At 44.4% G+C, this 14,688-nt stretch overlaps 1 protein-coding gene across 1 annotated transcript in view; it reads right to left on the bottom strand.

Annotated features, from left to right (window-relative positions):
• nphs1 (NPHS1 adhesion molecule, nephrin) overlaps window positions 1–11,642 on the bottom strand; it is a 93,017-nt gene extending 81,375 nt beyond the window's left edge. The window contains 1 exon segment of the mRNA XM_076109665.1: window positions 11,461–11,642. Within this exon segment, the coding sequence (XP_075965780.1) occupies window positions 11,461–11,642 (182 nt within the window).
• Window positions 11,643–14,688: the final 3,046 nt, after the last annotated feature.

The raw sequence follows: 14,688 nt of genomic DNA, 5'->3' as shown, positions 1-14,688 counted from the left end.
TAGCTGTGTATTTGCATGTTTTTTTCCTCCAGACATGCTGCTTTTCCTTTCTTAAGAGCACCTAAATAACAAGAAGACCGAAAGTCGTGGATTGATGGACAGTAATAGTCGGTCAAATAATCTGCAGAAATCTAATGCATTCACTTTACACTGTAGCATGTCTAAATATTCATGCTTATGGAGAAGCATCATGAGATGATTCCTGCAAATGTGAGTGGTTATGATAATAACAGGAAAAGTACATATTTATGCTTACACTGAAAGGAATGTGGTATTGCTTTAGAGTATATGGGTATTAATTTACAGGCTTTTTAGGCTTAAGGGGATATAAGTATGCTGGGGTATATTTTGTTTATATCTTTGCTATATTCATGTAGGACCGTGAAGGCATGTCCAATAAGTATGCCAAAGCCATTCCAGATGTTACATTTTAAATCATGTCATCTCCACTTAGTGTAGTCCAAGAACTCCATTTGGAGTAAATGCCCCTTAAACAAGGTAGTTTTGCAGGGCATTTGGTGGAATCAGCAGTCTTTGATCCACTCTCCTCCTCCCTGCCGGTTGGCTCCCCTGACCTTTGGCAAACCCAATGTGACATCCACCTTTTGAGCTGAGACAATTTGACAAATAAATGATGACCGCTCACATTTTTAATTTAGGAGTATGATGAAACTCAGGGCCTTGATTTTTAAACAAGTCTCCGGCAGCCAGCCCATCTCTCCCACCCTCCTTTTTCTTTCTCTACCATCTATCTCGTTCGCTGGCTCGCTCTCAGTTCCTCCTCTGCACTCCACCTCTGCTGATCTTTTCCTCCATTCCCCCTCTGCTCCCTCCCCCCTTCCTGCCCCATAACTAATCCTTATTATGCCTCTCACATAAACTGTGGGTCTGGCACCAGGCTGCCCAGTGACACAGGCTATCGGGAGTAGGGTGAGAGAGGAGATTCGAGCAGGATTCTTAAATTGTAAGGGGCCAATTGGCACAAAAGATGCTCCACAGACCCTGTTTCCTTCCCTCATTTGGGACTTCTTCCATTATATTCCTCTGTCATCCCCAAGTCAGCATAATAACTCCTGAAAGGTAGATAACTATTAATAGAGTTCGCACAGCACTGCAGTCATATGGATTGCCCCGCAGTGCTGTGACTAAGTAGAACTGATGTCTCCTGTGACAAGCGCCCGTGTTGCTGTCATCCAGGACGTGCAGACACTCTGCATACATTACTGACTGCTGGCTTCCCCCTCTCCGTCCCCCCCTTTTGGATGGCACCACAGCTGTCCCAAAGTGAATCCCAAATGAGAGTATCTGTCAGGGTTTGTTTGCTGCAGGCCTTGATTTGATGCTATTACTCTGCACATGGAGAGACTGGCACAGTCTGCGGGAGCCGAGAGCTGCTGGTGGACAACACTTGCCTCGGGCCCGGCCTGGTGGCACCAAAACACATTTTGAACAAACGGAAAGCTGAAAACGCTTTTTATTTTCTTAGTGTCTACCTCGAAAACAACATCCTCCTCTGATTCCTCAACACACCCTTGTATTTGTGTAACAGAGGCCAAATGAATACATATCTCTCATACCTTTGTCTCATATCTCTTCAGCCAGATGTTCTTCATTCCCTTTTCTTATACACAGCTGCATATATAAATAATCTATGATTTCTCTTGCTGGATGGGTGGACCTGGGTATATTTTGTCTCTGTTTAAGTAAGCAGTCTCCTCTTTTGCGCCTGGGGTGTAGACCTGTTTTTGACTTTAGCAACGCTCTTAGTTTTTCATTGGGTGGGAGGGTGACAGCAAGTCTGTCTCAAGATGATGAGGTCAATCTTTACTCACAGCCCTGGCAGCACCTGAGTACAGGTTATCTAACGCAAGCAGGCGGATGACATCTTAGTTGATACTGCTAAGCATACCTATTCCAGGTCAAGGCAGATTTCGTGCTGTTGCTTGCTGTATCACCCATCTTGTTTCAGGCCCCCAAAGCATCTCTTTCTTCTCCGTGGCAACCATCAACTGCACTAACCCAGAGAAAGACTGACAGCCGACCCACTGAGGAGGTGTGCAGGCAAGTCGACCAGAACAATAACAAAACTGGAGTCAGAGGCAGAAAGGGGAAGAGGACAGACCCTAATAATGGCCGGGCCGTGGCTTGACATGCTATGAAAAGTGACAGTGGACGAGTCATCCATTATTTATAGCAGCGCAGGGCTGGGTTATTTATTTTTTCAACAGCATGAGCAGCAAGGGATCATGGCACAAAACAAGCAGCCAGTCGTGGCCTATTCATGTGATTGTCAGCAGACGGCGAGGCAAGCCCAGTGGTGGAGGAGATGTGACTGTAGTTGAGATCTCATGTGGGCACTACTCAGGACAGGATTCACCTTGACTACTGCTGACTCTGTCTCTGTCCCTCCTATTGTCTCTCTTTCATGTCATAGACATGAGAGGTCAGTGTCAAACTGTGGATTGGTCAAAACAATGTGGCTGCTTACCTAAAACTTGCCTTTTTAATTGTATGATGAGGCTGTGACTGCTGCACTGACAAAAGCACAACGTTGGAATATAATTCTACTCATCACATTGTTATTGAGCTCCGGTAAAAATGCGTTGGTAGTTTAATGAGTTGGCAGCTTAGTAGTTTGTATCAACAAATAAGAGTGTGCTACATGGTAAAAGGAGTCATAGTGGAACATTCACAAAATAATCGTGAACTGTTGATAGAGCAACAATCAACTGACATAGCCATCAGTGAGAGGCAGAATTGCTGATGTCAGTGCGAGACTGCAGTGGCTAATCTATTTGTATGGATTAGCAAAAGTGTTCAATAGTTCTGTCCAGGCGACTGGATCACTATCGTCTCAGATATTTATCGCAGCTGAGTGGAGCACCGTGTGTCTGGACATGACTTAGTACAGCAGAGATGCCACTGACGCCATCGGGGCATTTCTGGCACACAGAAGCGTGCATGACATCAGGAACAGATGTTGCACATGGTGAGGCCCACCAAGGGACAACAACTCTGCATCAGTGCATGAATATTTTAGACAGCTTACTGCTGTACTTATCAGCGAAGACACGTCGAGGCTGGCCAAGGACCCAATCAATCTGATCTTAAATTTTGGGGGATGTTGTAATTACATTATTGAAGAAGTGGGTGAAAACACAGACCAGGTTGATGAAGTGCTGGCTTGCAAAAAAAAAAAAAAAAAAGGAGGGGGGAGGGGAGTGACTTTTTAAGATGCCTTTTTTATTAGATGGTGACAAAATCTTAATCTGAGCTAAAAACCCTGACAAATTGATCAAAACATCGGTTTTTGTCCTGATAAATATGCATCAGAGCTTGTGGTTTTTGTTGTGATGATTTATGTGAGCCTATACCTAGAGACATTATACTCATGACTACTGTTATTTCAGACTGCACATCTTTTCTATATATCTGTGGAAATGGAGTTCAACAGCCACATTCCTGTAACCCACACCCTTTCCTAAGCGCAGCTTGAACCAGAAGCCTCAACCTCTCCTTGACCCCCGAGGAAAAGAATCGCTCAACCAGATCCCCAGAAAGACTTTCATTACAGACAAAAACAAAATCCATGGGTGGCCAGAGTCATATTCTGATATTAGGGCAGAGGACATGGATTTGATATGAGGCTGGAAATAATCCTATAGACTGCAGAGTGAGCCCCGGGTCCATGTTCAGCTTTAATGGCCCTCCTCCTGCTCGTCAATCACACATAAAGAAAATGCCTAATTGCAAATTTCAGACCAGTGCAGTGAACTGACGTCATATTATTGGAATGGGAGAGAGAAGACAGGTTTTGAATTGCTCACTAGCCGGGCAGATGGATACCACTTGCAAGCAAAGGTATATGTCGCTATATGAGTTATGAGCTCGTAGTGGCATTTAGAGTTATGGTTGACACAGATCAGCTCAACATTCAATATCACAATTACAGTAAAAACTGGTGTAATGTTTCTCGTATGGATAGCAGCATAAACCCTAGAGCCCTAGAGGAACCAAAACAATGCAACATAGACATACATTACAGTCTATAAAGCAGGAAGTTAATATTCATCAATCTAACAGACCATATTTCAAATCCAAAGACAAAGCGTAATAATTATGATACAGATTCAATTAGGGGGAAATGATTAGTGTGTGTTTTAGCAATACATGATGATGATATATATGATTATTTAATTTGCTCATACAAAACGTTTTATAACAAATGTTACAATTATTTTCATTGAAAACTATGCGGAGTTTTCCCCTCAGCGGAAGATTTGAAACAAAACAAAACCTAACATTCCTCAACTTCTAGCTCATGCTATACCGAGTTTTCTTTGGAGAGAGAAATGTCTTCTTTTCCTGTGTTGATTTTATTCAGCTTAATATTCATTTAAACTAAACACATGGTTTGTGTCAGTATGAATACATTTTCCTCCCCTTGAACGTTAGATCCGCTTTCCAGCTAGACAAAAGAGAAAGCAAGCGATTGTAATTTAAGGCCCAGCATGCCGTTCACCACGACTGACATTTCTTTTTTAATTGACCTCGGGTCAAATAGGGACTGGGATAATATTTTGTTAAATTATTCTCATTTCCCTATGAATCACATTTCCATATATCTCCACTTCATGCCTTATTTATTATCTCCTTACAATTACCATGCAAACGATGTCTTAACTGTCACCCCTTTCTCCCTCTGAACAGTTTAGTAAATATCAAACCATATTTATTATTAATAAACCCACAGCTGAAAACCCCCTTTTTATTTATAAATTATTCACACACTCAAAAGCTCGGGGAGTATGGACGCCCTCCATTTGATGCCACGGAGGCCAGCATAATTAGGACTATTGGCCCAAACTGATGCTTGTGCATGTATCATCTGCTTTGGCCTCATCTATCTGTCCATCTGTGTGAGCCATGGGAGATCATACATTTCAATCACATCATCATGCCCGGTGACAGACTTTGCACAATGGATGTTGATTTTATTATCACAGCACAACTGGTGGAGGCACCCTGCTGCTTTACTGCTCACCCAAGCCCCCGTCGTCAGTCACTCATTGATGGTTTTACACGTGCACACTGTGGCCGACACACGCACACACAAACAACAAGCACGACTTATTTTTATCACTCTCTATCTCTTACATTCAAGTGCCAACTCACAACCTAAATCGCACTCTGACATATGTTAAAAAACAACAAACAAGAATCTATACACACACACACACACACACACACACACACACACACACACACACACACACACACACACACACACACACACACACACACACACACACACACACACACACACACACACACACACACACACACACACACACACACACACACACACACACACACACACACACACACACACACACACACACACACACGCTCACTCACACTAACCTGGGTTGGCTTCCCAGCTGTGCAAGCTGTTTCTTCCATCAACATGTGTTTACTGGCAGGGGACCCTTATGTTTGCATTACAGGGAGGCAATAAACAGGAAGGCCAGCCCCAGGGTTTAGAAACTACTGTTTGGGGGGGGGGGGGGGGGGGGGCCTCCTCATGAGGAGTGAGCCCTCATCATCAGCCTTTAATTAAATGCAGCGTGAAATGTCAAAAAGAAAGACTCTTATTTTTGTTGATGATGTTTTCTGCTATCCACACATGGTGAAGTCCTCAGTGTCCAAATCGACACACTTTGATGAATTTTTCACAGTCTTATGGAGCACTAACCACCTGGCTGGGCTAACAGGGCACATGTGTGCGTGTATGTGTGTGTGTGTGTGTGTGTGTGTGTGTGAGAGAGAGTGAGAGAGTGTGTGTGTGTCTGTGAGAAGGGGTGGGGGGTGTTGAAATTAAATTAAGTCGTTGCTTGGTGCAATACACACACAAGTGAAAGACTGATTAACCAGATGACTGCAAGGCCTATTATTTTGGTTAATCAATAGAACCTTGAATAACAAATGAACAACATCAAAGAACAAGCCTATAAACAGCCACGGGCAAGTGATAGACTGCACTGGTTTCATCTCTTTATAAAAGCCTTAGCTCTTGTTGAAATATGATAATGATTCTGTTCTCTGCTCATTTTAGCGCCCACTGTATGACAATCAACATAGGCTCATTTTAGATCAAACTGCACCTGGAACAAGTATGTTTTGAGTCAACTTCAAAGATGATATTAAGCAAAAAATACTCAATACGCTTCTGGATTTACACTGCATAAAATCTTATGGTACTTCAATTCAAAAAAAAAATGTGTTTGTGAGTTAACTAAAAGCGCAATACATAGTTAAATAGCATTAGGTGTTCTGGGGTAAGCGGAGTAATTAAAAGACATCAGCAAATGTATTTAACGTTGACAGTTTCACTCCAGTAATTGATGAGTGTTGAGGTTTTAGAGTCAGTTAATGGTTTCACCATTTGCCAAAACAACTAGGGACTGAACTGGATACTAACTTTCAACAGTTAGAAATTGACCCATTGTTGACAAAAGCAAAGGGTTGTTCTCCAAGTTTCTGTATACAACAAAAGTAATGCGAAATTATTACCGACATTTCTTCAACTCATATTGTTAAGACTCAACATGATTACATCACAAAGCTGCAATTATAAAGTGAAATTAGGTTGTTGGATTTGTGTTAACGATGAAACGTTCGGAAATTGAAGGTTTATATTGATAGTATGACAATGCTGTAATATTCCTGTTGGTGATTTGGAGTAGCCTAACATTTGTAAAATGTATCTCTAGAGAGACAGTTCCTGCATTTTCTTGCAAAACATGGACCACGTTGCCTGTCCATCTGTAATATGATTGAGGTCTCCATGAGAGCTACTCCACCCAAAAATTATAGGGTAGTCTTTTAAACTCAGGATAAGTGTTTTAAATACCCTCCCCGCGACGCCCGCTCAGCCAATAACGGGGCCCTGGAGAAGGGGGCCGCAGGACCCCCCTGGCAAGCATCTGAGGCAGAGGGGCTCCTCCGCCAGATTTAGTGTAGCCTTACCCCCCCTACCAGATGACTGTCAGTGCGCATTTCCTATTGGCAAGAGGGAGTGAGCAGTAAACAGGGGAGACCGTGTGTAAGAGAGAGACTTAGAGAGTGCGTTACAGTGGGAACAGAGTGAGAGACTTCAGCGGAGGAGGCGAGAGGCAACTTCACCGGGGTTCATCACTGCGCACCGTCGAGGAGGAGAGATCGCTTCCGAACGCAGCATGCTCGCGCAGGTTACAAAGTGGACAGCGGACGAAGCCTGATACCCCGCAATTCACCAATTGGGGAGCGCAGTGAGCGGAAACAGCTGTGACAGGGAACGACACTGGAGAAGAAAGCGTACGCGGTGGGGAAAGTTACCAACTGCGGGGATGCTTTGTTAACTGAGAGTTTACAAACTGTTCGGAGCATTCGAAATCATTTCTTCTAACTGGATGCTATTATAGACGATTCCCAGTGCACTTGTGCGTCCGGTTATATCCCGGTGCCGCGGAGTGGACCGTAACCAGCTCGGTCGCCACGGAGCGAGATACTCCTTCCACGCAGCACAATCAGCGGCCAGAGCAACTAAAAATGACGGCGTTATACCTTATTTTTTCCTTCATGGTCACAGGTAAGACATGCTTTTTGTTTGTTATCATTTAGCATGCGGGTCTGTACTAATGGAGAGGATAGACCGTGCTCCACACTGGCGCGCTGCGTCAAGCCATCCAGTGCGCCGTTATAGAGGGGCTACTGATATACTGCAGTACTACAATTCACTGCTGTTAATTGCCGGTGATTGCCGGTACATGTTTAATTAGTTTTGAAAGAGTGGTTCAAACAGTAGGTTTCACTGTCTGCAAGCAGACACAGAGCACCGGTGAATAGTGGCACTGCGTAAATCGGGGTAGCTGGGATTGTTTCTGCTCTGGTTCAGATTTCGGATGTGAGAGGACGACTTTCTGTGTTGGACAGGCATGTGGTTGCAGATGCAGGGCGCACGAACGGAAAGTTGAACTTAAAAAAATAATGTTCACCATGGGGATTCCTTGCTCCTGACTGCAACGTGGTTGCACGCGTGTGATCATATGCCTCCGTGTGTGCATTCACACATACTGTACATTATCTCGTGTTTTAAAATAAGGATGAAATGCTGTGGTAAGCGGGTGAGGATGATGATAACTAAAGCGCTGCCGGATGAGACAGCGCCGTGCTCCGCATCCTCTTTTACTCAGAAATAAAAAGTCAGTGGTCCCCAGATTGATTTACATGAAACAAAAAAAAGAAAAGAAAAGGTTTAGCCCGATGAAACGATGTGGAAATGACTGGGCTCGTCATGGTTGGGTCTGACGTTTTTTTCTCCCTGAGTTGTAATCCATCGCAATCGTAGTCAATGGTGCGTAAACAGATAAAAGGGTGCATGGTCTATCGTGTGGGGAGCGCAGTCTCGCGGGTATATGCGTTTGCGATGGAGCAAGGCAGATAGAGAGTGTAAGAAAGGGATGGAGAGAGTGAGTGTGAGAAAGACACGAAGAGGGGGGCGCATTTGTTTTTCGAGAGGCAGGCAGAGACATAACGCACCTGTCTGCCCCCCAACACCACCACCCCCTGCTGCTTTTTGTTTGCTGAATCCAGTAGCGTAGGCTAAGGATTCAGTTTGTTTATGAATCCTTATAACAATAATATATACTCAAACTACCCAGCGTCACTTGTAAATCAGACTATGAGTGTTTTCTGAAAAAACATTTGAATTAGTGTTTAATTTGATGTCTTGCTTAAAATGGTAGTTTTTCCAACTTATTAAAGTGATACTATAATAGAGTTAACATGAGACAGAGAACAGAACGTGTATGCTTTTCCAGTACAATCACTATGAACAAGCAGGCTCTCCGAGCAGCTGGTAAAATGTATTAATTTAGTGCTGTAAATGTCAAAATGCAATTAACACTGAGAAACTGTTGACTTATCAGCTTTTATTTTTTTTAGAGCTGTTGATAAACTAGTTCATGTATAAACACATTGAGAGAAAAACATTTTGATTTAAATGTGAAGGAATACACAGATCTTCTGTGGGAGGGACAAAGGATGGAATAATGAAATCTATTTCGTTTTTTTTTTGTTTTTTTTCTGTCTCTGCCTCTGCCAGAGGCGGCATTAGCTTCCAGACTGAGTCACATGCGATTTTTCAGCAGCTTTCAAGATCACAAATGGCAAAGTGTGCTTAAGAGCCATTTGTTGTGAGTATATCTTTACTTTCAGCCCCGGTTCCGCATGGTTTTGTCATTATTCAATGCTCGGGGGAGGGACATGACACCAGTAGACCTCTACTCCCTGACAGACTAGCAACAGCTGGATGAGAAGGGGCGGAAGCCAGGCAGTGGCATATTACACACACACACACACACACACACACACACACACACACACACACACACACACACACACACACACACACACACACACACACACACACACACACACACACACACACACACACACACACACACACACACACACACACACACACACACATATATATATATATATAATGAAAATGGTAACAGCTGCCCTAATTAGAACCTAAGAGACCCTAGACCTCATTTATTGAGCCACTCTTACGCAGTCAAAATGTGGCCACAGCACATAACTTCACTTTGAAATGTGTGTATGGCATATAGCATACATTTGTATATATGTAGCCTTGTGCAACACAGATAATTTACTTCCTCAGAAAGTCCCCATGGGCTCTCATAGGAATTGGCTTCCACACTGCATCAGTATTCTGAGTAATCTTCAGTGAGCTCTCCTTTGGAACCTTTTGCTTTGGGTCGCCTGCGTCTCATCGGGCCAAGTTCAAAGGCTGTGAGCCGAGATTACAAGTTTCTTTCCCTTCCTCTTAAGTCGTGTCGCCACTCATGTCTCACTATAGTGTAACGCCGTGGAAATTTTCCACCTTGCTTCTTCTCACAACTCTTTTGCCTGGCTGGAGAATGTGTGACTGTGGGACAGGAGGACATGAGAGCGTATCTGCCTAATGGGCTGCAGGCGGCTGGCAGACTTTCACCGATGGTTGAAAGCCTGTTCACACACATATTTAATGCAAGCACAGACTGACACAAACAGAGAACTGATATCTCGCCAGGGAAGTGTAAGCCCCGACCAAGCCCTCTCTTCCTCCCCCCATCATCCTGCCCTTTCCCATTAACAAAGATTTGTCTTGTCCTCACACTGTGCCACTGGATGCAGAGGCAGGATGGCCCAAGGGGGTGATTTTAGGGAAATGTGCATATTCTATGAACTGCCGCTCTTTGAATTCTTGTGGAGGGAGTCAGGATCGGGCAGACGGAAGCAGAGTTTGAGATCAGGAGGGGGAAGGGAGAGGAGTCTTGATGCAGGGATAAGACTTGTATGTGTCACCAGTGTTGCGATGATTAAGCTGACAAGCAGCAGGGAAACACTGAGGAAGACTGCTGAGCATCGTTAACCTTTTCTCCATCTTGTTACTCTTCTCTCTCTCTCTCCGTGTCACACAAACATACTCCTTCCCTCGAATCTTTCCTTTTAGTTTTCCATTTCTCTCCCTCTATCAATTTCAGTCCTCTGTGATACAAAGAGATTGAGGATAGGCGTCGAAAGTTTGAAGGCGAGAGCCCCAGCCAGCCGATGAGGAGTGTTAGATACGAGGTGCACAATAGTGCAGACGCAGCAGAATCCGAACACAGCCGAGTGTTGAACAGAAGTGTCTTGCATTATTTAGGAGACATAGTCATGGCAAAGATATGGATGAATTTTGGACTACTTTGATTTCCTGTGAGCTCTGTGTAATGGTTTTGCTGCGGTGTTGTATTGAACATTGTATCTGAATTTGCTAGATTCACTTGTAGCCACAAATCAAATGTAAAGATCTGTATACATTCGCTGAAGCTGTATCTTAATCTATAGCCAAGATATATTTGTTCTCCAGAGCATGTTAACCAAACTAAAAACGGTTTAAATGTTTCTTGTAGAAAGCCTGTTGATTTTCATAGACACACACAGAGGCAGCCACAAACAGACAGACCGTAATGAATGATCAAGATCCTAAACAATAGCCTGCTGTTTCTTCTCATCCTGGAGACGTGTCTTGCACACATGCCATTGTCTTTCTGCTCTTCTTCATAAAGTGATAGATATCCTCCCATTCCCCCTTCCTGCACACGCACTTGCTACGTGTACGGAAGGAGAAACTGGAAGGAGAAAGGAAACAATGGGGGCTTCATAATGTTGCCTGTCTCTAATCAGCTTTGCCATGCGGGTAAATACAGATAAATAACTTGGCAGTGTTTCCCGAGGCTTTGTTATCAGCTGTTAGCAACTTAACGGGATGTGTTTGCTGGTATGGCTCAACACAGGAAGCAAAAGAAGCCAGGTAGCAAATTGTGGATGGCACTTGGCCTCTTGCAGTATTATTTTTACCTCTACCCGCCCATCCTCTTTTTGTCCCTTGCTTTCTCCTTGTGTCTGTGTCTGCACATCCTCACCTTGTCTTCCTCTGGGGCAGTCGGACGATCCGGTAGGAGATGACAGGGAATGGGACAATGGAGGGGCCGTGTCAGCTTCCTGCTGTTGCCTGGAGTCTTCTTCAGCACTCCAGGCTGTATCATCAGCATACAGACTGGTGGGGACAGCACAAACTTGTTTATTTTTCTCTACAAACACTTTAATGGAAAGAATAGAGGGAGAGGGAGAAACAGGGATTATGTGCATGTCATTAAAACAGCCCCCCAAGACAAACAGTCACGTTTATACAGTAACAGCTATTTTAGGAAAAACTTGGATTGCATTTATCTCCCCCTAAAATACAAGTGTCACTTCCTTCTAAGGAGATCTATCACCATTTCAAGAGACCTTAAGCCCAGAAACCAACATACAACAGAAAAATTGCAGACAGACCACACATTCATTCTTATTTTCCAATCAATTCCTGCCCTGCAAGACAAGAATTTCATATCTCCTGCTGAGACACAGAAACCAACAGCAAATTGAAACGTATCTTCTGCGTAGGAGCAATATCTGTACCAGCCGTGTTCCTTAACCTTGTATTATAGATGGCTCTGTTGGAGTAGGGGCTCGGGAAAAAGACGAGTTTAGTTAGGAATACCATCAGACAACATTCACTTAAAACTGCATTGTGATTTATTTAACTCCTCTTTTTATTCTCCTTATATGCAATTTGATTTTCAGTGGCACTTACTAAATAGGAGATCTGAGATATTTAACTGGGTGTAGCAGGGCTTGTGGCATGTGCACATCACTCAGAAATGACTCATGACGAAGAACTCACAGAAGCAACATCCTTAACACACATACACACACACACAGAGAGAGGTCAAGGGCACACTCTGGGGCAGAGGATGATAAGCTGAGATGAGTGTTTGGCATCTTCAGGGCTGTGTGCCCTTTCTGGAGCGATTAGTCAAAGTCCAACTGTCTAATTAATGATGCTCCAGCTATCAGGACATGTCATCTCCTTAACCAACTAGGGGTACAAACACATTCAAGGAAACAAGAGCTTGCCTGCCTGCTGCTCACTTTATTAGTGATGGAAGCAATGCGTATACTTGTGGGACTAAGTGCTGCAACTACTCGTTACTTAAAGTCCCCCACCCCCCCTTTTATTCTTCGTTTCATCTCTCCTTCCTGACAGTTCAACCCAGGGCTAATATTGTGTTAGTGACTCAACCATTAACCAAAATAGTGGGTTTTCTGTGGCTCAGACACTTCTTCCTCTGCACAATGAAATACTGAAGTGCTGTTGTAGGAGGCTGGGTGAAGGGTTGGAGAAACGTCTTTCATTACCATTTTTCCATTCCGGACGATGCTGAGAAACTCGCCCTGGGAGGTATGTAAAAGAAGGCAGCCAATTTGCTATCAACTGAGGGGTGTCAGTCAAAGCTTATCGATCGAGCTTTTAACTGTGGCTCCCTCAATGGCAAAACATGTTAATGTTATTGAACAGTGAGGTGCGTGGGTGGTTGAGGTGGGTGGCGGTTGGACTGGGAGGAGGATAAGGTGTGTCTCTCTCCTATCCGTCTGTTTGGCCAAAGAAAGGCGATGCAGAGACGGCAATGGGCTCAGCGTGAGAATAGGGGGAGGGAAAGAGAAAGAAAAGGAAGGCAGAGGGGTCAAAGGGATTTACTGCCAGGAGCCTAACATTTCAGGTAATGGATATGCTTGTATCGGTGTAAACCATACCTGCTGTTTTTCTTCCAGCCTGGCGGAGGTGAAGAAAACAAAACAAAGGTGTTCCTGACTGCAAGTCTGAGGGGGATTAATATAAAGTTGATATTTCAGTACCTCGGGCTAAACATTAGATCTCCGTTGTACACTTGGACATGTAGAAAGTGGTTGTGTGCGTGCATGTGTCATTGTGTGAGTGTAGAGCTGTGCATAGGGGGGTGTATGAGGGTGAGGTAAGGAAGCTGTATAGTGGGAGGCTTTTCTGCTTCTGCCACATTCCTGTGAAGCTGCAGCAAGGAGGGCAAGAACACATGGCTAAGTGCCTCCCAAGCTGGCTGAGGTGAACCTAACACCCCTCCTGGAGGAAGCAGCCCAGCCATTGTTCCAGCACATTGCACCCGTCTGACTGAGGCATCCTACTGCTGTGCAGGTCCCAGGGGGCTGGAAAGAGAACGAGGCAGTGGAGGAGAGGGACTGATTGTTCCCTGCTCAGACTATCCACAGATGGGGCTACGGCACAGGATGCTGGCTGTTTGCTTTAGAAAGTCCCAGGCGTTTGCTTTGCAGTCGAGGTGTATCGAAGGCTCTGGAGGATAGAGGAGAGGAGAGTGCCAGTGGAGACAACAGCAGGGGAAGGGAAGGAGAGAGCAGAGCAGAGAGAAAGAAAGAGAAAGAGAAAGAAAGGGGTAGTAAAAGGACCTTGCCTAATATGATGTCAGTGTGAATATAGTGTCAGTGCCAAGAAGGGAAGACAGATGATACAGCCAAATAATCATAGCGTAGTTGGGCGAGAGAGTGCTCAAGTCCTCCTCTGTTTCCAAACAGAGACATATAGAGCTGGAAATATGGAGAGGGGAGGGAGAGCAAAGAGAGTAAGCGAGGCAGGGGAAAAAGGAAGGGATGAGATGCAGGGAACCCAGGCTGCATCCATCATGTGGTTTGGTGCAGAAGCCATTTGTACCTATTGTTCTCCATAATTTGTTTTCTCAGAGCCTGCAACGGGAGGGGTGAAGGGGAGAGACTAAGCCACGGCAGCCATTTATTTTTGTGCTAATTACATAAGTGAGACAGCATAATTAGACGTATAGCTAAATAGACAATAGGCTGAGAGAGATGCACAGAGGGAGATAGACAGGGAGGTGTAGATGAATTCAAATAGATGACAGGCATTGCCCTCTCTATTTCACATTCAGGAGTGCGAGGGAACGCGTTGAAAGAAGTAAAAGGGATGGAGAAGGATAAAGGGAAGGGGAGAGTAAAGAAGATGGGCCGATGGAAGGGATAAAAGATAAGAGGGAAGGAGAGAAAAGCCCTCTTCACAGACTGCACTTTGAGGTGCGGCCCAATGCTGCTGGAATAGTCACCTCATTTAATACACCTGCTCAGCGGGAGGGGATAGAGGGATATAAGGAGATGTTGTGAAGAAAAATAGAAAAGGGCAAAAGAGAAGAGAGGAAAGACGAGACAGAT

Source organism: Anarhichas minor, unplaced genomic scaffold (assembly GCF_050575085.1).
Source record: "Anarhichas minor isolate MPS153535 unplaced genomic scaffold, ASM5057508v1 ptg000041l, whole genome shotgun sequence".
Taxonomy (NCBI): domain Eukaryota; kingdom Metazoa; phylum Chordata; class Actinopteri; order Perciformes; family Anarhichadidae; genus Anarhichas; species Anarhichas minor.
This window is presented reverse-complemented; position numbering and strand designations above follow the sequence as displayed.